Below are 21,758 nucleotides of genomic sequence, written 5' to 3'. Positions count from 1 at the left end.
TGGAAGGGGGCTGGTGGAATTAATTCATGTAATTCTTTCGCACATTCTCCGAAGTGTAGCCTGTAGAAAACCGATAGGGATGCTACCTTACGGCGATGGTCAAGTTCCTGGAGCGCCGCTTCAACAAGGGTAGGGCTGTCGATAAGTCTTCTGGCACGCCTTTCCACCGAATCCAAAGCAGCCAAATGTTTCTTGGCAGAGCCGTCCCAGAGGTGGCAGCAGTATTCCATGCAAGGTCGGATCTGTGCTTTATAAAGCTGCAGCCTTTGCTTCTTGGAGAAGTACTGCCTTGCCCTCGAGAGGATACCAAGCTTTTAGGCAGCAGTTTTCGCTATGGATTCGATGTACTCGCCAAAGTTCAGCTTGCTGGACATTTCAATGCCCAAGAGTTGCAGTCGCTCGGTGATTTTGACAGGCACACCTCGGAATGTTGGAGCCATAAGAAATGGACTTCGTTTGGCGGAGAACAGACACGCCTGTGTTTTTGACGCGTTAAATTGGACCAGGTTGGCATCGCCCCAATCAGAGACATCCTGAAGGGCCAAATTTAAGCGTTCAATTAGGGACTCACGACAAGACTCGACCTCACGCCTGTCGGCTTTTGCGTTGGATATATATTTGGCTGTCACTGTCGTGTCATCTGCGTACCCAAAGGTACCGTGAGTAGTAAGATTGCCTGTGTTATACAAATGAACTTTATGCTCTCCTAGATAAAGTGAGACTTCTCTATCCCCCTCTATTACACAATAACAATACGAAATTAACGGAGACCTACATTCGTAAGGCGAACTTGTTGTGACGTAGAATCAACATGTTCACAGATTACAAACATATTCGCGGAAACAGGATGGCAAGGTCCTCGATTGACATTGCGATCAGCCTTACATGGAAAGCTTATTATTTAATAAATACTGTTATCGAACCAGCTGTTAATTTGTATCGAACTTCATAAACAAAATAAGGCAGTGAACTAAAGTACATCTGAGATAATGTTGGGTTGGGTTCGTTCGTTCGTTTCAACCAAATTCCGTCCACTGCTGGACAAAGGCCTCCCCCAAGGATTTCAATAATGACTGGTCCTGTATCCCCCGCAACCTTCACCAGATCATCGATCCAACTAATGGAAGGCCTGCCCACACTACGTCTTAGAAACCTTGGTCGCCACTAGAGAACTTATCTACCTCAACGGCCATCAGCTCTACGAGCTATGAGCCTCGCCTGTACGAATATTGTGTATCAATTTGCAATTTGCCTATTTGTTTTTACTAATCAGTTATAGGATAAGACATAACAAAAGAGAAACTAGTCACAAAATCATTTTAGCAGCTCTATACCTCATTTGAATCATCGTGCACTCATTTTGTATGTTGACTAGTTGAGAAGTACCTACAAATACTTGTCATCTATTTAGTATCTATCATTATCTTCAAATTGAAATCAAACGCGCGATGCAATGTGTACATGCACTTATGACTTAAACGGTAAACGTCATGATCATTACAATGTCAAGTGTTGACCTCTGCTGCGTCCCTGACCACGCGATGTCATCAGGTCACTGACATTTGCCGTTATGATTTAGTGTTGCTGGACTATCGGTAGCCTTACTTTAATAGTTTTTATCGAAAACATAATGTCGAGGCATATCGACTGCCACAGTTTAGTCAGTATTAGACTAGTACTTATATTTAATATGGTTTTCTCTTGCTCTACTTAAAAAAAAAATATTTTTAACTCGAACGTAAATTAAATTTATGCAATTTTTACATAAAAAGATGCTTCTCTTACTTCTTCATTGAAAGGTAGCATAGTTTATAGCAAGTGTCTGCTTTCTACATGGCTCAGTTGATCGAGCTCGGACTTACGATTGTACTTTGGGGGTTACTATAACTATTGTGTTACTATTTTTATAGAGTCGGTAGAATCGATATTGTTTTTGAATACCATCGACATTCGGTTATCGATCGGCGCAACACTATGCTAATTGTTTAGCGTGGTTATAACCATCCATCTTTGAATACTTTTGTTTGGCCAGGGTCATAGTTTTAGGAAATGTGTGTTAATGGTGCTAAAACCATTACGTTTAATAGATTTTGTGTTCATAGCAATACGTTTTACGACTGTTTATATTTAAAAATCTACAATACAAACGTAAGTATTTTAGCAAAAAGAAGTCGTTGGTTTAAAGTTTATTTCAGTATTATTATCAAACGTTCTTATACGACTACATAGGTATTACTTGTTTTACTTACTGACTTTCTATATAATAATTCTACATAGGTATGTCTTAGTTGAGATAAATTATGTAATTATTTGTTTCACATAAGTGGAATAATTGAATAAGATTTTAATGGACGCCTAGAAGGATTTAGAGTGTAAATCACTTTCATCATATAGAAACTGTAACTAATATTACGACCTGACATCAACCTGGTGTACGAGAAAAGTATAGAAGTATTTTGGACATTACATTACAATTAACTTGTAAGTAAAGTAATTATGGGTTAGATTTTTCCACGTTATAATAAGGGCCGAATCCTGGTTGTCTGAAAAGAAATACTGGTTGTTACAACCCACACGATCAAAGAAGAAGAAGGGTGCATGTACATACAGAAGAGTGCATACGTCATATCTTAAACTTCTTATTACCAATATTACTGTAAAGTTGCATATACTTAAAGTTTAAGTCTTACTAAATCTTGATAGTTTTGTTATGAAACAAATGAAACATTTATCTTTCTGTCAACTTCTATAAACTATTACGCTACCTACATTAAATATAAGTATCCAGAGTAATCTACAATTTTATGTTTTCCGTTCTCCATCAAGTATAAATGATGAGCCATAAAATCTGGTTTTATAAAATTGCAACAGCTGTCAAAATCTAAATTTGCGTAACATCACCGTAGAGCCGCACCCATGTGGTCCAATTATGTATGACTTTCATCCGGCGCATCATCGCGTGTATGGCTTGTATGAGAGGTAATGCGAACGTGTAAAGACATCGGTCATTGCAAACAGAGAAAGGCATTAGATTCATGAGCTTATTTTGCGCGTTTCCATTGATGTATGGGATTTTTGTATGAGTATTATTGTTGATATTTTATCAGAAATGTGACTACCTTAAATGGAAAACCAGCTTTGACTCTTCGGTAATGATTATTGTTCTAACTGAAAATTAAATTGGAGAGCTTTTTGAATTTTTTAAAAATGTCTCTATCACATGCACATTCTGTAATTTGTGATATTATTTTTTTTTCTAAGGGCAGTTAATTAACTAAATATGTGATATTTCTAAATTAATTTGCGAATTGATATCCTACTTAAATATCTAGTATTTTTTGAGCTTTTTCTTATATTATTTTCATAGACTAATTACGAGAATACATAAACTACTTTCAACTTTTTTTGCGGAACTGTACATTCCTGTATTATACTTAGTTTACTTACCTACTACCGTATCGTATCGTATAGTGGAGCCGTGTCCCGTCTGGCATCAGTCCAGCTGAGATAAGTAGTTGACCGGCGCGGGCGCATCCGTTCACCGAGCCATTATGTAAACCGGAGTCCGCACTTAGAGTTCCGTATGGAAATAACTTTTTGACAAGTGTTTTTTGATGATGATCTTCAAATTTCTTTTTAATTCAAAGTGTCATCGATTTTATAGCCCCTTATTTATGTAATAAATAAAATGAAACTTGTAAAATTAATATTTTTACAACGATTTTCGATTAGTTGGCGATTTGCTAGACTATGGGGTTGCAGCGGGAGCGGTGCATGCTTTTTGTAGGATAGAGCGAGCTTATCCAGAAGTCACCTACTTACTGTTATATTAACTAAAGAAACGAATACAGGTTCGATTAAATAAAAATAAAAATATAAGGTTGTATTTGTAATCAACAGTCAGATAGAGAAGAACATTATGAGAGTGATCTCAATTTCAAAATACAAACTAAAATGGGTACCTACTTACAGCCTGAAATCAATACTTACCTCATTACAAATTACAATCATCGTCAAAGATGAAACAATGTACTTTACGAGTCCATTCTCTATGTAGCAATATTGGTCAGATTTAGTAGTACAATAAAAAGGCTCGAGTCATATTGTAACTGATGCATTACTGTGGCGCAACTGTGATACACCGAGTGCACTAATAGGGTTGCCACATCATGCACTTATTGCACAATCCGCGGGAATTTAAATTTGATGTGGAGATAGGTATATGAATCAGCATTGGCGTAATAAACTTTAAAAATGCAGTGTTTCTATTTTGAACTAACAACTTTTTAATGGTGCCTGAGGAAAGTAAGTGTTTGGGGGAATCTAATGATAGGTTTTAAGAAGAATTTTGAAATGACTTTTTGCATTTTTTTCCATTCACCTGGCTCCAAATTAGGCAGAGTTTATTCTTAGAAACTAAACATTTAGAAACCGTTACCAAAATTAAGAATTATTGAATAAGCGCACACTCATAATAATATCTTGAGTTTGGTTGTCTGGTGATTGCTATGCCAGCTGTGTCCGCGAGTTCGAACCCTGCCAGAAATATTAATACCTTTTAACCCTATCAAGGATCTTTATGATTTCTAAAGGTCTTCATAATCAATCAAATTTTAATCAAATCAACAGCAGTTAGAGGTAAGGATTCCGGGTAAAGCTCGCTTCCACCTTCGGCCTGATCATCACTTACCATCAGGTGAGATACAGGCCAAGAGTTTCCTCGTTGTGGATAAAAAAAAAACATAAATTACTGGTTCTTAACCTGGAAATGTAGTTAAATAAATATAAATTATTTCCTTAGGTTTGTTGACTTACACACCTTGAAGAACTTATTAACCAAATTATGTACAGTTCCATTCCTGATTAATTATGGAAAAACTAAGTCCCTGGCAACCCTGAGTTTAGGCGCCTGCGGCTGACCGCATATTGGCAGATGCAAAAAGTTAAGCCCACTTGACATGGCTGCCGTTTGAAACTAGCATACGAGCAAATTAAGGTAAAAAAGCTTGTGTTTACCTGCCTTAAGGTATATCCTTAATAAGACATTTCAATAGCTTATTTTGTGTATTAAGTAGCTATCCATCGGATAAGAGGATAGTTCAAATCAAGGGTCGGAATAGTAGCTTAACTTCACAGAAAATAATTGTACAGTCAGCGTTAAATAATTCATGACACCCAAAATGGTCAAAAAGTCGACAACACTACCTTATTCCAAATGTGACAAAGACGTGTTGCGAACTTTTTGGCTACTTTGGGTGTCACGCTACCTATTTGACGCTGTTCGTTCGTTCGTTCGTTTCAGCCAAATGACGTCCACTGCTGGACAAAGGCCTCCCCCAAGGTTTTCCACAATGAACGGTCCTGCGCTGCCCGCATCCAGGCTCTTCCCGCGACCTTTACCAGATCGTCGGTCCACCTAGTAGGAGGCCTGCCCACGCTACGTCTTCCAGCCAGACGCTGACTGTAACTTAATAACTTACTATTTTTATACATGTTTTTATTTAGCCATAAAATGTCCTTAATATAAGCTAAGGTTCAAATCTTACACTACATTTTAAAGTTCACCAACCGATCATGCTGTTTTGTGAATACTTTTCTTTTTATAAAGTCAGATGATAGATATTATTGTTACAAAATACTACCAGACGATCTAATCTTTATAATTGGACTGCAATTTATCAATAAAACAGTTCTCAAGGTCGAGATAGCTTTTAAATCCTTTTAGGTATCATTTTACAACGTCAAATTATATTCTTGCTCAATAGAGTTCTTCAATAACAGAAACCTTATCTCTAATCTGAAACGCATAAAACTAGACCACCACCATCATCATCATCATCATTATCACTTCAGCTAAAGGACCTCCACCAATGATTTCCACATCGCCCGGTTGGTAGCGGCCTGCATCCAGAGCCTTCCTGCTACCTTTATGAGGTCGTTGGTCCACTCGCAAGGTGCACCGAGGAAAACTAGACCAAAAGCACCACGTTGACTCTATCTTAATATGTCATACCGCACATTCCTTTTTTCATCACATCGTCATAAATTGTGTCATAACAATACCAGTATCATGTCCTTATCAAGTATATCCTGGGCCACCACCTAACCAGGTCAGGTACCTTCATCGACCATAAAGACGCAAACAGTGTCCAGGTCAAATGCCTTTGAAACGGTCGTAAGGGTCCTATCAAGTGTTCAAATGAGCACTTTTGACCATACAGGTTGAAATGTGATTCGTTAGGTTACTCAAACATACTTGTATGTAGAACAACTTATGATCTCATGGACTAGTACGTTTTATGATCATGTTGAAAGCATTTATAACTTTAGATTTTGTTCTCTTATAAATAATACTTAGGTATATTAGATACAGTGTATTTATTACTCGGTTTTATCGGAATTCATTAAAGAAACTAAGACTGCGTTGTACCATCTTACTTTGACTTTAACAAACGTCAAAAATCTGTCAAACTTCGTACAAAAACTCCAGTTATCGTTAAAGTTACGCTCAAAGTTAGCTATGTACCTATGTACGCATTCCGCAGACATTATTTACCTTTCAAAGAAATCCGTGACTAGTGATTGTAAACTTAAATACTATTTTACTAGACTTGAGTCTGTACTTGAGTTTGATTCCAGTTTCGAGAGTTTATTCATAATAGAGGTCTTTAGATTTCGGACGAAAAGGTTTGGTTTAGTAATAATGTAACGCCCGTATTTACAAACGATGCTTGCTTAAGTGAAGCAGCAAATCGAACACACAGCGTTGAATAGAGCTCTGAGATTGGTTCGTGCGTCCACGCGCACTGTGAGACCTCATAGTAATGTTTAAAGGCGTAAAGTCCTAAGGTAGTTCTATATAGAGATTGGTCTACGATATTATAGCCTACCTTCGCTTCAAAATACAATAATAGCTCAATAAATCTAATTTAATCCTAATAGATAGTGCTTATAAAAATAATGGCGCCAATAATAACACGGCCACCTGGTTGATTACGTCATCGATTGATGCATCGGGCCGAATAGCATCGTAACGTTACGTCATGAATCGGTAAGCCCTTTACTCTAGATCTGTTATGCAAGTATGAGTTAGTCGATGCCCGCGACTTTGTCTGTATTGAACAAACTATCTAATGAGTGGCTACATTTATTTTGTAGTCCATTCTCACATCAAGTGATGAGTAATTCTTTAAAATGTATCACGTTGACAATGATCATTATTATCATTTCAGTTACAGGACGTCCACTGCTGAACATAGGCGTCCTCAATAATTTCCATATTACCCGGTTGGTAGCAGCCTGCCTGGATGCCTTCCTGCTACCTTTATGAGGTCGTCGGTTCACCTTGTGGGTGGAAGTCCCACGCTGCGTTTTCCAATAAGTAGCCTCCCCTCCAGAACCTCACGGAAACAATGCGAGATTCAAAATGATGGCTCTGTTTGCTATAAACCTACAACTATACGTCCATTATAGCGCTTTTCTAAGCCCTACAGTCTGTAAGAGCCTTCGACAATAATTACATTTAATCATTATCATTAAAACCTAATAACTATTGAGCCATAGTAATTTACTGTAAAGCCTACTCTATGATAATGAATCGCTTCGGGCTGATTTTTCAATCATGAATTTTAAAACTAGCTTTCCGCCCGCGGCTTCGCCCGCGTGGAATTTTGTCTGTCACAGAAAAACATTATCGCGCGCGTCCCTGTTTCAAAAACCGGGATAAAAACTATCCTATGTTCTTTCCCGGGACTCAAACTATCTCTATGCCAAATTTCATCAAAATCGGTTGCGAGGTTTAAGCGGGAAAGCGTAACAGACAGACAGACAGACAGACAGACAGAGTTACTTTCGCATTTATAATATTAGTTGGGATAATTTCACAAAGTAAATTAATTTCATCACAATAGGTAAGTCAACATACATTCTCATTGCGAACCGTTTACACGGTTATAAAATGGACGACAAAGTGACCTAAACGACCCGCGTTGCATAAAAGATGCAAGATAGAGTCGATTGCATTCAATTATGACTTGTAATGACTGCTCTTGCACTTGCATGCAACACTTTTTGTCTTTAACTGCCAGTGTTTATTGCTGTGAACTCAATTAAACTTTGAATTAAGTCTTTTTACACATCCCAACTAATATTATAAATGCGAAAGTAACTCTGTCTGTCTGTCTGTCTGTCTGTCTGTCTGTCTGTTACGCTTTCCCGCTTAAACCTCGCAACCGATTTTGATGAAATTTGGCATAGAGATAGTTTGAGTCCCGGGAAAGAACATAGGATAGTTTTTATCCCGGTTTTTGAAACAGGGACGCGCGCGATAAAGTTTTTCTGTGACAGACAAAATTCCACGCGGGCGAAGCCGCGGGCGGAAAGCTAGTCTAAAATATATATAACTCAAAGGTGACTGACTGACATAGTGATCTATCAACGCACAGCCCAAACCACTGGATGGATCGGGCTGAAATTGAGCATGCAGATGTTATGACGTAGGCATCCGCTAAGATAGGATTTTACGAAACTCTACCCCTAAGGGAGTAAAACGGGATTCACGCGTACGAAGTCGCGGGCGGCCGCTGGTCTTAAATATTTTTGTGTCCTAATTTACGCCCGTATTCACAAACGATGCTTGCTTAAATGAAGCAGCAAATCGAACGCACAGCGTAGAATAGAGCTCTGTGATTGGATCGTGTGTCACACTGTGCATCCACAGCACTGTGAGACCTCAAAGTACTGTTTGTGAATACGAGCGTTAGTCTTTCGAGGCCCACATACAATTCGTTTTGTTTTGATATGTGTTCGTTCGTTTCAATTTAGAGTCCACTGCTGGACAAAATATGCTTCCCCAAGGACTACCATAACGACCCATACTGCGCCTCCCGCATCCAGGTACTTCCCAAGACCATCATCAGATCGTCGGTCCACCAAGTGGGAGGTCTGCCTGTACGCTGCTACGAGTACTAAGGTAAAATTTCAAACAGAAAATATGACGGTTAGCTAAGGCTCTTCATTGTAGAGAAAAAATAAATGATTTGTTTGCACGGGAGGGTCAGTTTGTGACGGTGATGGAAACGTCATCAAAACTTCAGATGTGTATGCCGTGTCACGACATAAATGTCAATGTCACCCCCGTGCCGATCCCTTACCCCAGGCACTGACTGAGTTTTTTAAGCTAGACCTATAATAGAGATGGTGTGCAAAAACCACGCAAGTGAAGCCGCAGTTTAAAATAATCTTCAAACTTTTTTTCGTCTTGTTAATTTAATGATTCAATCCCCGTAACATCCTTTCATATTGAGAAACGTACGAGTATTTCGCAACAAGACGCAAAAACTTGAATATATTTCAGAGCATCGGTTCAGCCATCTCATATTGCTTGTTGTAAAGATCGTTCTTTATAGTTCTTGAGAAACTGTATCGATTCACTTGTAGGTGGTATTCATGTAAAAAGAGGTCAGAAAAGGTTGTGACATTTAAATAATAAACCTAAGTACAAGTTAGTATAGTTAAATACCTACTTAATCTTTTATCATGAACAAAAGTATACCAAAACTTTAAAAATATAAGTTTTTTAGCTACCTACTATCTTTATCTCGTAGTCAAGATTTCATCAAAATACTTTCATCGCTAGTTGATCTAATCACTCGTTTAATTATGATTGATAACATTTGAAGCATCATTAGTCAACATCGTTAACTATTTATTTTATTAACTTTTGCCCGCGACTTCGCCCGCGTCGATGTTTCTTGTCATGGACAAACTTTATCGCGCATTTTTAACAGATATAAAATCTAAATTTTACGTCATATTTTTACAAAACATTTTAGCGAACATAAGCAAGAAGAGATGATTCATTACAAACATTCGTTTCTTATCTAGCAGGTATATTTGCTAAAAATTGTAGTCTTGTCCGGTCCAATCTAACCAAAATTCATCAAAATTAGTTCAAACTCAAACAGACAGACATAATTACTAGAGTTGCCACGAATAGTGATTTGGCCGAATACCGAATACCGAATATTCGGCAACGCTGTCGGCCGAAGCGCCGAATATTCGGCACAAAGTACATGCTAGTCGAGTGCGTAAATAATAACACGACAGGTTGCGACCTGTCTGTCGTGTCCTCTTGAAATACACGACAGTTTCTGGAACTGCTTTGAGGAAGTCGCTAAAGATAATTATGCGAAATAGTAATGATGAGGAGAACGTGGAGAAGAATACTGTGGCAAATGAGATGGATTTTTATTTGAAATCAAATCGATTAGATCGGAAAGCTGATCCTTACAAGTGGTGGTCAGCTAATGAAAAACAATACCCAAACCTCTCGAAATTTGCTAAAGTTTATCTTTCTTCTCCCGGGAGTAGCGTGTATAGTGAGAGGTTGTTTTCTGAAGCTGGTATCATTTATGATGAAAAGCGTAATCGCTTGCTACCGTCAAATGCTGAAAAGCTTGTTTTTATCCATCACAACTTACCGCTGATTAATTTTACTTATTAAAGTATTGTAATTTGATAATAAAGACAAATCTTGATTATTATGATGTCTTTTTTTTCCATGATTTGGTATTCGGTATTCGGCCGAATAGTACCTATTATTCGGCCGAATATCGAATACCAAAAAAAGTGGCCGAATAGGCCGAATACCGAATAGTAGCCGAATATACGACAGTAATTATTGTCGTATATTACTTACTAATAACCTGTCCGTGTTTTACTATCGCTTACATAAATTACATTCACATCTCATTATATAAAGACTTTGCTATGCCTGTAGAGCAGTCAGGCCGTTCATCTTGCTTTGACAGTATGATAGCGCCTGATCGACTGATGGTGTGTAACTCAAAGTACTTAGCTATGGGACTATTCCCACCTCTCGTTCCCACCACTGCAACTCCTGTGTAGCCAGGATCTACAGCTTGACCGGCAATAAAAACACAACCAGTGAAGGTTAAGTTTGTCCCGGTAGAAAGTATTTAGGTATCAGATTATTTTCATCTCTCGTTTCCACCGCTGCAACTCCTGTGTAGCCAGGATCTACAGCTTGACCGCCATAGAACCCAACCAGTGAAGGTTAAGTTTGTACCATGGAGAGTACTTAGGTATCAGATTATTTTCATCTCTCGTTTCCACCGCTGCAACTCCTGTGTAGCCAGGATCTACAGCTTGACCGCCATAGAACCCAACCAGTGAAGGTTAAGTTTGTACCATGGAGAGTACTTAGGTATCAGATTATTTTCATCTCTCGTTTCCACCGCTGCAACTCCTGTGTAGCCAGGATCTACAGCTTGACCGCCATAGAACCCAACCAGTGAAGGTTAAGTTTGTACCATGGAGAGTACTTAGGTATCAGATTATTTTCATCTCTCGTTTCCACCGCTGCAACTCCTGTGTAGCCAGGATCTACAGCTTGACCGCCATAGAACCCAACCAGTGAAGGTTAAGTTTGTACCATGGAGAGTACTTAGGTATCAGATTATTTTCATTTCTTGTTCCCATCGTAGCAGCCCCGGTGTAGCCAGGATCTACAGCTTGACCGCCATAAAAAACAACCAGTGAAGGTTAAGTTTGTCCCGGGGGACAGTACTTAGGTACCAAATTACTTGCACCTCTCATTCCCACCGCTGCAACTCCTGTGTAGCCAGGATCTACAGCTGTACCGCCAATAAAAACCCGACCAGTGAAGGTCAAGTTTGTACCATGGAGAGTAGGTACTTAGGTACCAGATTGTTTGCATATCTCGTTCCCATCGTTAGATCTACAACTTGATAGTAGTCAAGCCTGAAAGAAGGGTTAGTTTCTTGAGGAAAAGTTTAGCTTTCATGGAATAAGTGCCTATACCACCAATGTTAATCCAGTGCCATCCTTTATTTTAACCTGGGCAGCGTTTTCTTTAGAACGCTTCAATTTGATAAATATCCTTACGATTGTATGTCCTTCAACCTTAAACCAACACTTAACCTTTTGATATGAGATGCTTAGATCTAAGATGGAGTCTATTCATAGACTCAGAGACCAGGTTTAGGACAGATATTTATAGACCGAGTGAATGTACGATTCGGTAATAGATATTCTCAGTTGACTTGATATTTAACTTTCACGGCGTTCTTGAAGATGGGAGCAGCATTATCCTCATTATAATAATGATTCGACTACCCACGACAAACAATGATCGATTATTGCACTGGTCAATTGGTCAACGACTCTGAAATGGCTAGCAAAACTGTCTGGTTGGACTTTCGATTCGAAGGTATATGAGTTTGATTCCTGATAATGAAAATACTTACACGAATGACTTACGCCCGTATTCACAAACGATGCTTGCTTAAGTGAAGCAGCAAATTGAACGAGCTCTGTGATTGGTTCGTGTGTCACCCTGTGCGTCCACGCGCACTGTGAGACCTCATAGTAATGTTTGTGAATACGGGCGTTAATATTGACTACATCACTTTCAGCTGAATAAATTAATTTACTGAATCTGAACTTTTTAGATAAAGTACTAGATTTGGGATTAGCTTCAGAGATGACAGCAAGATACCTTACCTATAGAAACTACAATAAAGTAAAAGGCGGTAATACCGAAGATATGCCGGTAGTTTGGCAGCTTATGGCTTGACATCTACGTTTGTACGATTTTTTTTTTATGAAATGGCAAGGAAATTGCGGCGTGATTCAATCTGACAATCGTATCTGATAACAAAGTTCGCATGTCAAACTGTCAGTCCAATCATGTCAGACACCTATCATAAAATTGACTTATAAAGACTGACAACAGGTTATCGGCCTATACAAAGTCATATAACACTGCACTTTCTTTTGTACAAAATTTAAATAAACAGGCTGACCCGGCGAACTTCGTACCGCTTATATTCATCAAAAATAATGTAGGATTCTAATGGTAAAAGATTTTTTTATCTTGGTTCAGTAGTTTCGGAGCCTATTCAACACAAACATACAGTCAAATCTTTTATTTTGTGTAGACAAAACAAATGAAGTTGGTTAAAACAAAGAAACATCGTATAAACTTGTAACCCATTGTTTAACCCTCCCGTAGTGAGAGGGTGGAATTCCCTCACCCTGAGCACTCCTAGCCGTTATCACTCCTATCACTCACTCCTACACTGACTAGGGGTACTACTAACTAGTGAATCAAACACCGTCTTGAGGTCAACTGAATTCAACTTTATTCTTTCCTCGGTTATATATAAAGGGCGGTCAAAAAATCTGGACACCGCGCGCTAATATTTTCCCTTTATCTAAGAGGTGCCATCTATCGGCCAAACTACGTGAACTACCTGTCATCTAGCGCGCGGTGACATCTATCGGTAAACCTTAAACCGACGTCAACATAATCGCCCACCAAGGACAAAATATGCAATTTGTCCTTCCTTTACTTACAAAACAAACAACGTATCTACCCGATAACTGCTAACTTAAAAAACAAACTATTCAACTACCTTAGAGTATTTGTCTTATACCTATTTACACATCAGTCTCTATTGGAAGCAGACACAACTTAGATATTTTGGCGCTTAATTGTCCCATTTTTTGTTTTAAGCGTTATTACCCTAACTAAATTGTCCTGTCCCGGATGGACAGCACGAACTCTACCATATAGCTAGCGGCAGGGAGGTAATCCGTCCTCCTTCACCAACCCGACATCGCCCACCTGTGGTTGAGGCTGCTGTGATGACCACCTGTACCGATTATAAAACTTTGTTAAGTACTCACGAGACCATACCTTCCAAAAATCTTGCAGCATTTTCTGAGTGTACTGCCACACCGCCTTAAAGAACTCACATTATGAGACTCGTAACTCTTATCAGGAGCCGTAACAATAGGCTCTCCCACAAGGAAATGACCAGGAGTCAAAACAGAAATCCCATCTTGGTATGTTAATTGACTCCAACAGTTTCAGCTCCTCCCGGTAAGTAAACCACTCATCTAGTATATTTGTCGGTACAGCTTCATCCCATTCCATCCCTGCTAACCATAGCTTCCGAGTTAGTATTTTTGACTTTATGATGCTTGGTCCTACCCAGCCCAATGGATCATAAAATCGTGAAATATCACTAATCATTTTCCTTTTAGTTACAGGTTGTTCCAGCGTCGGGAGTTTGACAGCGTAACGGAATGAATCTTCACTGCGGTCCCAGGTAAGTCCAACTATCTTCATTGTTTCATCTAACTTAATCTTCAATCCCTCTTGAACATCTTTCATCCCTGTTTCTCTTTTCATCTCTTCTATTAATTCGTCACAGTTACTCGTCCATTTCATTAACTCGAATCCTCCTTTTTCTAGTAATTCATTCATTTCCTTAAATATCTGGAATCCTTCTTCTCTAGTTTGACATCCCGTCAATAGGTCATCCATGTAAAAATCTCTTAAGACTCTCTCCGCTGCCATAGGATAACTCCCACCCTCATCAATAGCCACTTGTTGCAATGTCTTGACAGCCAAGTATGGCGCAGATGCAGTTCCAAACGTCACTCTTAGCATTCTATAGTGCTTTATCTCAGTTTCAGGGTCATCTCTCCAGAGTACCCGTTGATAATCCACATCTGATTCCGAGATCTTCGCTTGCCGATACATTTTGGCTATGTCAGACGTGAGACAAACGGGGTACGTACGCCATCGCATCACCAAGTGCCGTAGCTCTGACTGTAAGGTAGGTCCCACTAGCAGGTTATCATTTAGAGACATATTATTCTTACCTTTACAGGAGGCATCGTACACTACCCGTACCTTCGTCGTTTCCCTGTCTTCTCGTATGACTGCATGATGGGGTAAGTATATCGCCAATGGATTGTCAACTTGATCATCAGGTACAAGTTCCATGTGATTCAGATCTATGTATTCTTGCATCACTTCAGAGTACTTCTCTCTCAAGGCTTCATTCTTCATAAATTTCCGTTCCAACGAAAGAAATCTCCTTTCAGATATCTCCCTGGAGTTGTCTACACAAGGAGGATCATTCTTCAAGGGAAGTCGAACTACATATCTCCCTTCCTCGTCTCTTGAAGTTGTCTTTGTGAATATCTCCTCACATCTTTTTTCTTCCTCTGTAAACATTTTTTCTCTTTTTATTTCAGGTTCCGCTTCCAGTTCCCAGAACTTCTTAAGGAGATCATTTTCATCAATCAGTGAATGCATTACTATCATACTCTTTGGCTGCTGCTGTGAATCCATAACCGTGCCCGAAATGATCCAGCCTAAAGCTGTAGATTGTGCAATCACTCCACCCTGGATACCCTTCCTTAATCCTTCTTGCAGAATCTGCCCATACACATCTGCACCTAACAAAATATCCACTTTGTTGGGCGTGTGGTACTCAGGGTCAGCCAAGGTAAGTCCCGTTAAATCCAAACCTTCCAGGTCACCAACCTTTTTCGCTGGAAGAAAAGCTGTGATCTTTCTTAACACGTACGCCTTGACCTTGAACTTGATTTCAGGATTGACCCGTGACTGCAAGTTGATGTTAACCGTCGAGTTGATGATGACCTTTTTATCTCCTCCCAGACCAGATACAACGTTTTTCGTCTTTGTCTTCTTTAAACCCAAACCTTGTATCGTCGCTTCGGTCACAAATGACGCCTGCGATCCTTGATCGAGCAAAGCGCGTACCGTTCTCCGTGTTCCGTTATTAGCTTCAATATTTACCACAGCTGTAGCTAATAGTACCTGTTTTCCCGTTTTATCCGCCGAAAAACACGAAGTAATATTTCCTTCTGCACCTCCTGCTTCTTCAGTAAGCGTACAACTGACTACTGCTGAAGACCTTTGCTCCTTATCCTCACTGGCCTCTGAAATAAATTTCCCATTAGAATGAAGCAGTGAGTGGTGCTTCCTTTTGCAGATCTGACACCTTGTTTTGATACGACAATACTTAGCTGGGTGACTTCTACCTAAGCAATTGAAACAAATATTATTGTCCTGCACGAAATCTCTACGTCTGTCAACTGTTTCTTTCGCAAAACCCGGGCAAAATGCAAGTGTGTGTGCTTCCTTACATAAAACACAACTATGGTTATTTACATGGAGGGCTTTCAACTTATTTGAATTTTGAGTCACGTTTTTCCTAGGTGTGTTGGATCCAGAAACCAAAAATTCGATTGCGCGGTATCTATTTGTCAAAAACTCCTGAAACATTGAATATGTTGGTAGTTGATCCGCCGAGCTATGACTATTCACGTAAAACTCCCAACTACGTTTGGTTTCTGTGTCCAATTTCTGACTCAAAATATGTACAACAATCACGTCCCAGCTCCCCACGTTGACACCAATGTTCAGTAAAGTGGACATACAATCATTCGTGGTGTCAATCAGTTCTTTCAGTATGGGTGCGGACTCATTAACCATGGTTTTCTGATTGAAAAATCTAATCAACGTTTGTTGGCATATGTACTTCTTATTATTGTATCGCTCCTCCAGTAATTCCCAACATCTGTCATAGTTACATTCTGCGATCGAAATGTGCTTCACAAGCTGTTCCGCTTCGCCTTTGAGATAACTTTTTAAGTAATGGAACTTTTCAACCTTTGTTAAGTCATCATTATGATGCACCAATGAAGTAAACAAATCAAAAAATGTTGGCCATTCCGAATATTTGCCAGTAAATAATGGTATTACAATTTTGGGCAAATTAAGATGACTCGGTTTCGAAACAACTTGAGAAGCACCATCTTGTGAACAGCAGGGATTCAAATGCGAAGTAAATTTCAGTAAACTGGTTTTTAACTCACATTTATACCATGTATACATTTCTTCCATTTTATCATATAAATCATCTTTCACATAAGAGGAATCAGTTAATTCATCAGACCCTGCACCACGCATTAATTCCCGGTGGCCTGATGAGAATTCAGCCCATAACTGTTCCACCAACTCTATTATATTTTCTATGTATTCCTTTGAAATTTGATTTGCTGATAATTTATTGAAATTTACTTTATTTTTCTCAAGACGTTTATAAACGTCATACTGAAAGCGCATTACGTTTTCTATTTCAGTTTTGAATTCCCTGCGTTTCGCCATTTTACGAAATTTAAAAAACAATAAGCAATAAACAAAATAAATCTAAATTTAAAAATAAAGTCTTTAAAAAAGTAAATCGCTTGTCAAAATAAATTCGAAACGCACTGACACTTGACACTTGACACACACTGACAATTAAAATTTTACTTACAGTGACAACTTCACACGAATTATGCCAAATTGCTACGTAGAGATGACGAACCTCCTTCTCCCTCTGGCAGGAGGGCTGCTCTGAGGGCGTTCCTCCGTCCTCTGGTCACCAAACCTGACGCGCCGACTTGTTGCGCTGTCTGAGGTCCTCCCGACCTCTGATGTGACCGTCTTCCTCCTCCAGCTGCAGCCTCTGTGGTAGGGCTGCAGAACTCCCCTATGTCCTCCCACGTTACTGGATCCTGACGCGCGCCGAGCAGCAAGCCAAGCGCCGTCTGAGGTCCTCTTCTGGGCCTCTGAGTTGAACGTGGGGTACTCCCGTTGCAGCCTCTGAGGGCTGCCCGAGGACCCTCCTCCGTCCTCCGATGGCACAAATCCTGACGTACGCTGGCTACGCTCAGCGCCGTCTGAAGTCCTCCTGCGGACCTCTGGGGTGCCCCACAGCAGCAGTCCACTGCTCGTGGAGGAGGAGTCCACTCCTTCGGACGCTAGTACTTCCTCGCTAGCATCCGGCTCGAAGGACCATGTTTAACCCTCCCGTAGTGAGAGGGTGGAATTCCCTCACCCTGAGCACTCCTAGCCGTTATCACTCCTATCACTCACTCCTACACTGACTAGGGGTACTACTAACTAGTGAATCAAACACCGTCTTGAGGTCCACTGAATTCAACTTTATTCTTTCCTCGGTTATATATAAAGGGCGGTCAAAAAATCTGGACACCGCGCGCTAATATTTTCCCTTTATCTAAGAGGTGCCATCTATCGGCCAAACTACGTGAACTACCTGTCATCTAGCGCGCGGTGACATCTATCGGTAAACCTTAAACCGACGTCAACACCCATAAGCTTAATGTCCCATTAAACCTTACATTTTGCAAACCATTACATACAAGTTATATCGCCATGATTACCGCGGCCATTTCTTTATTTCAAACCAGATTAACACATCTTGGGCTTACACAAGGTGTCGCCGTACGTGTTTTGTTAACTAGATCATTTGCTTCGTTATGTAATCTAAGATCATAATATCAGATGCGGCTGGTGTGGGCCAAGTTAGAAGAAAACCAGTTAAAACCACAATTGAAAACTTTGAAGTTAAAACAGAAACTACGAGTAAGAAATCAATTTTAAAGTTATGTTTTGTCAATTGCCTTGACTAAACCAAATAAGTATTAAGAAAGTCAAAAGTTTTAAAAAAATATTCACGTCTCCACTAGGCTGCACAGCTTAATGCCTTTGACTGATTCCTTGCATAAAAAACTGCAAAGAAAACTGCTCTGCCTACGTTCGAAATTCAAAATTTAAAAAACAAAGCGAAGGAATGAAAACTTGACAGCTCGAACAATGTCGACAACGTTCCAAATTTGAATTTTATCGACGCGTGAGTCAATCATGTCTGGCAGTGTCAAATGTTTCGCGTTGCGGCGACATTTTTTGATGCGCTGCGGATATTTTCTTTAAAAATATCAATTATCGTGATTATTTGTGTGATAGTAAGTAATTAAAGTGTTGTGTGGTGCAATGTGTGTGTTAAATTAGGTTTTCAGTTTTGTTCAAGACGATTGATGTGATTTCAGCATTGCATTTGGTAGCTGTATCAACACTGGTAAGTGACCTTTTTGTTTATTTTTTTTTATTTCTTGGTTTGAAGGAACACATTCAGAGCTTATTATATGCCAGTAGCTTTGTTGTTAAATCAAAACAAATCTACCTACTTCGTATGATGTTGTACGTGGAAAATCTAGGAAAGTTATATTTTTCTTTTTATTGCAATCTTGTTTACCATCACCTGTCCCGACGTCTCAAGGGTAATCGAAAGTTACAAGTCGAATTTGACCCACGTCCATCTAACTGGAACTTTTCATATTTTGGTATGTAAGGGCGACACATACTGTGGAATCTTTATAGTTACCTATACTAAGCTCTATATTGAAAAATAAGAAAAATATTAATGTGCTATGGCCTACAAAAGAGCTAACACGACAGGTTGTTATAGAAATTGTATCACTCTCTTCTCTATCTTGAAAAAACTTACTAAAAACTTCATTAAAAACTAAGCTCACAGACAGACTGAGCGATTTTTTTTATACTTATTTTTATTTATTTGTATAGAAAAGTGTCTACAACCATCAGAAAGGTCATAGCAAAACTTACAATTTGTCTTCTTTATTGCATTTTTTCATTTTAGGTAAAATAGAATAAGTAGGCTTAATACTAGATTTTAAGTAAGCCATCGTTAATCATGGTCACAAAAAAGTTTCATTTTTATTCGTTTTTCGACTGTGTTTTGTTTTAAATTAGTAAAATTTACATAATTTCGTTTCACACCGCATCGCTTCTTCTCTACACCATGGACCATGGCACATGGGAAAAGCAGTGGTGTTAGTATGTGCGCCGCTTGTGCCATTGACCCGCTTCGGCAGTGGGTTTATGTCCCATGGCGTCCGCGGAATGTTTATGGCGTTTTTATGGCGTGACATTAGCGGTTAACACTTCATTGTTTTTGCGAATTCACATGTCACGTGTATTTGATATTGATATACATTGTTAATTGATATTTTATTGATGGTTTAAAATTATGGGGAGTCTTTCAAAAGGGGTTTGTTAAGCTGAGCAAACTCAGTAGGATCTCAAGTTTTTTGTTATGCTAAACAAACTCAGTATTAGCATCTCAGTCATGATTGTAAAATTTTCTTAGTCCTAGATGAAACCCAGGATACCTACTTAAATATAGGTCAAGTTCCAGCTCTTAGTTGTTAGTAATATAAATCTTATTAACTTCATTCTAGCAATTTCTCTGCAAAACAAGTCTAATATAATATTTCAAAAATTTTGATAAGACTGTTAGGCTGAGTTGCTCCATCTTACTTTACTTTAAAAAATGTCAAAAATCTGTCAAACTCCACACAAAAACCACCGGTTATTGTTATATAGTTACGGTTAAAGTAAGTTAGGTGGAACTCAGCCTTAATATTGAGAAATCTAGAGATTGAGTCTCTATATTTGACTAATGCCCGTTTTCACCATTAATCCCTATTTCTTAAGTGATTTTATAGGTGAAAACTAAATTTTTGTTAAGTGTTACCATAGGTCACTTAAAAATTAGGGATTGATGGTGAAAACGGGCATAAGTAGTTCTTCGTTAAAAGTCATGTTCAAATAAATCTAAAGTGACACTTAAAGCATCTAGCAACCTGAACAACAGCTTATTATCAAATCGATCTATTTCTACAGCGAAATTGATTTGTGCTCTCCTTAGATAAAATACCAAATATCGAGAGTTCTTGCTTTGGTTACGTAACCACTGGTACCGGTACCGGTACCGATGATCTAAGATGCTAAGCAAGTGAACGTGCTGGTGTCGAATGTTAAATACCACATTGTGAGCAACTATTTATAGGGACCTTCTTTTTTAACTTAGGAAGCAACTAGCGCAGTGCCATCAGTGAATTTAAACTTACCTAATATCATTTTTCTGTTAGGTGAACAGAGAATTAGTATTCAATTATGTACTTACGCACAGAAATGTATTTGTAGGTAAGGTACAGTGCAGGGATCGAACCCGCACCCTCTAGGGTATGGCTCAGTTCTAAACTACCACGTCAATCATCATTTCAGCCACAGGACGTCCACTGCTGAACATAGGCCTCCCCCAATGATTTCCACATCGCCCGGTTTGTAGCGGCCTGCATCCAGTGCCTTCCTGCTACCTTTATGAGGTCTTCAGTCCACCTTGTTGGTAGTCCCCACGCTGCGTTCACAATACACGTCGACGCACATGGGTCGATTTGCAGATTATTCAAACCTGCAAAGAGAATAATTGTGATTAATAAGCCGATTTCATCATCATCTCAGCCATAGGACGTCCACTGCTGACCATAGGCCTCCCCCAATGCTTTCCATGTTGCCCGGTTGGTAGCGGCCTGCGCATTCCTGCTAGCTTTATGAGGTCGTCGGTCCACCTTGTGGGTAGTACCCACGCTGCGTTCACATCACACGTTAATTGCGAAGCTCGTCGCTCATGGGTCGATTTGCAGATTATCAAAACCTGCAAAGAGAATAATAATTATTGTATTTATAACTAAGCTGATTAAATTAACCATACGTAATCAAAAATACATAAGATAATTAAACAACATGACATCCGAAGGCCCGTGATTTTTTCAAATTATGTCAGGTCACACACTGCGGACTACATAGTTTTAGTTTTTTTTTGGATAGTAATTTGATTTAGCACCTGTCAAAATTTAATGTTATGTAATAAACACAAACCTCATCTTAGCACTCGTAATGCCGCAATTTTTAATTGCTCTCATGCAATCAAATTACCACAATCGCGTAAAAGCTTTCAGCCGCATATTTTTGTTAATTATTACCGCGTACGATAGAAATAAATTAATTATATCAAACCCGTGTCCGCGGCATGTGTTAATGTGTATTTAATCAACTATTTTAATTTATCGCCGTGATTAATTTTTGCAGTACTCATTAACGGTATTCCTTTGTTGGGACGTTCATTGTGCTGTTGATAGGTGGTATTGGGTAAAATGCTTTTATAATACACTTTTGT

At 39.1% G+C, this 21,758-nt stretch overlaps 1 protein-coding gene across 1 annotated transcript; it reads right to left on the bottom strand.

Annotated features, from left to right (window-relative positions):
- Window positions 1-314: 314 nt before the first annotated feature.
- On the bottom strand, window positions 315-21,465 carry LOC135072180 (uncharacterized). The gene is made up of 4 exons (XM_063966136.1): window positions 21,461-21,465; window positions 17,241-17,690; window positions 14,042-15,869; window positions 315-533 (listed from the first exon to the last, which is right to left on the bottom strand). The coding sequence occupies exons 1-4, from the start codon at window positions 21,463-21,465 to the stop codon at window positions 315-317; spliced, it is 2,502 nt and encodes an 833-aa protein (XP_063822206.1).
- Between the last annotated feature and the right edge of the window lie 293 nt (window positions 21,466-21,758).

The sequence above is a fragment of the Ostrinia nubilalis genome, chromosome 5 (genome assembly GCF_963855985.1).
Source record: "Ostrinia nubilalis chromosome 5, ilOstNubi1.1, whole genome shotgun sequence".
Taxonomy (NCBI): domain Eukaryota; kingdom Metazoa; phylum Arthropoda; class Insecta; order Lepidoptera; family Crambidae; genus Ostrinia; species Ostrinia nubilalis.
The sequence above is the reverse complement of the archived record's forward strand: the minus strand, read 5'-3'. Positions and strand labels throughout refer to the sequence as shown.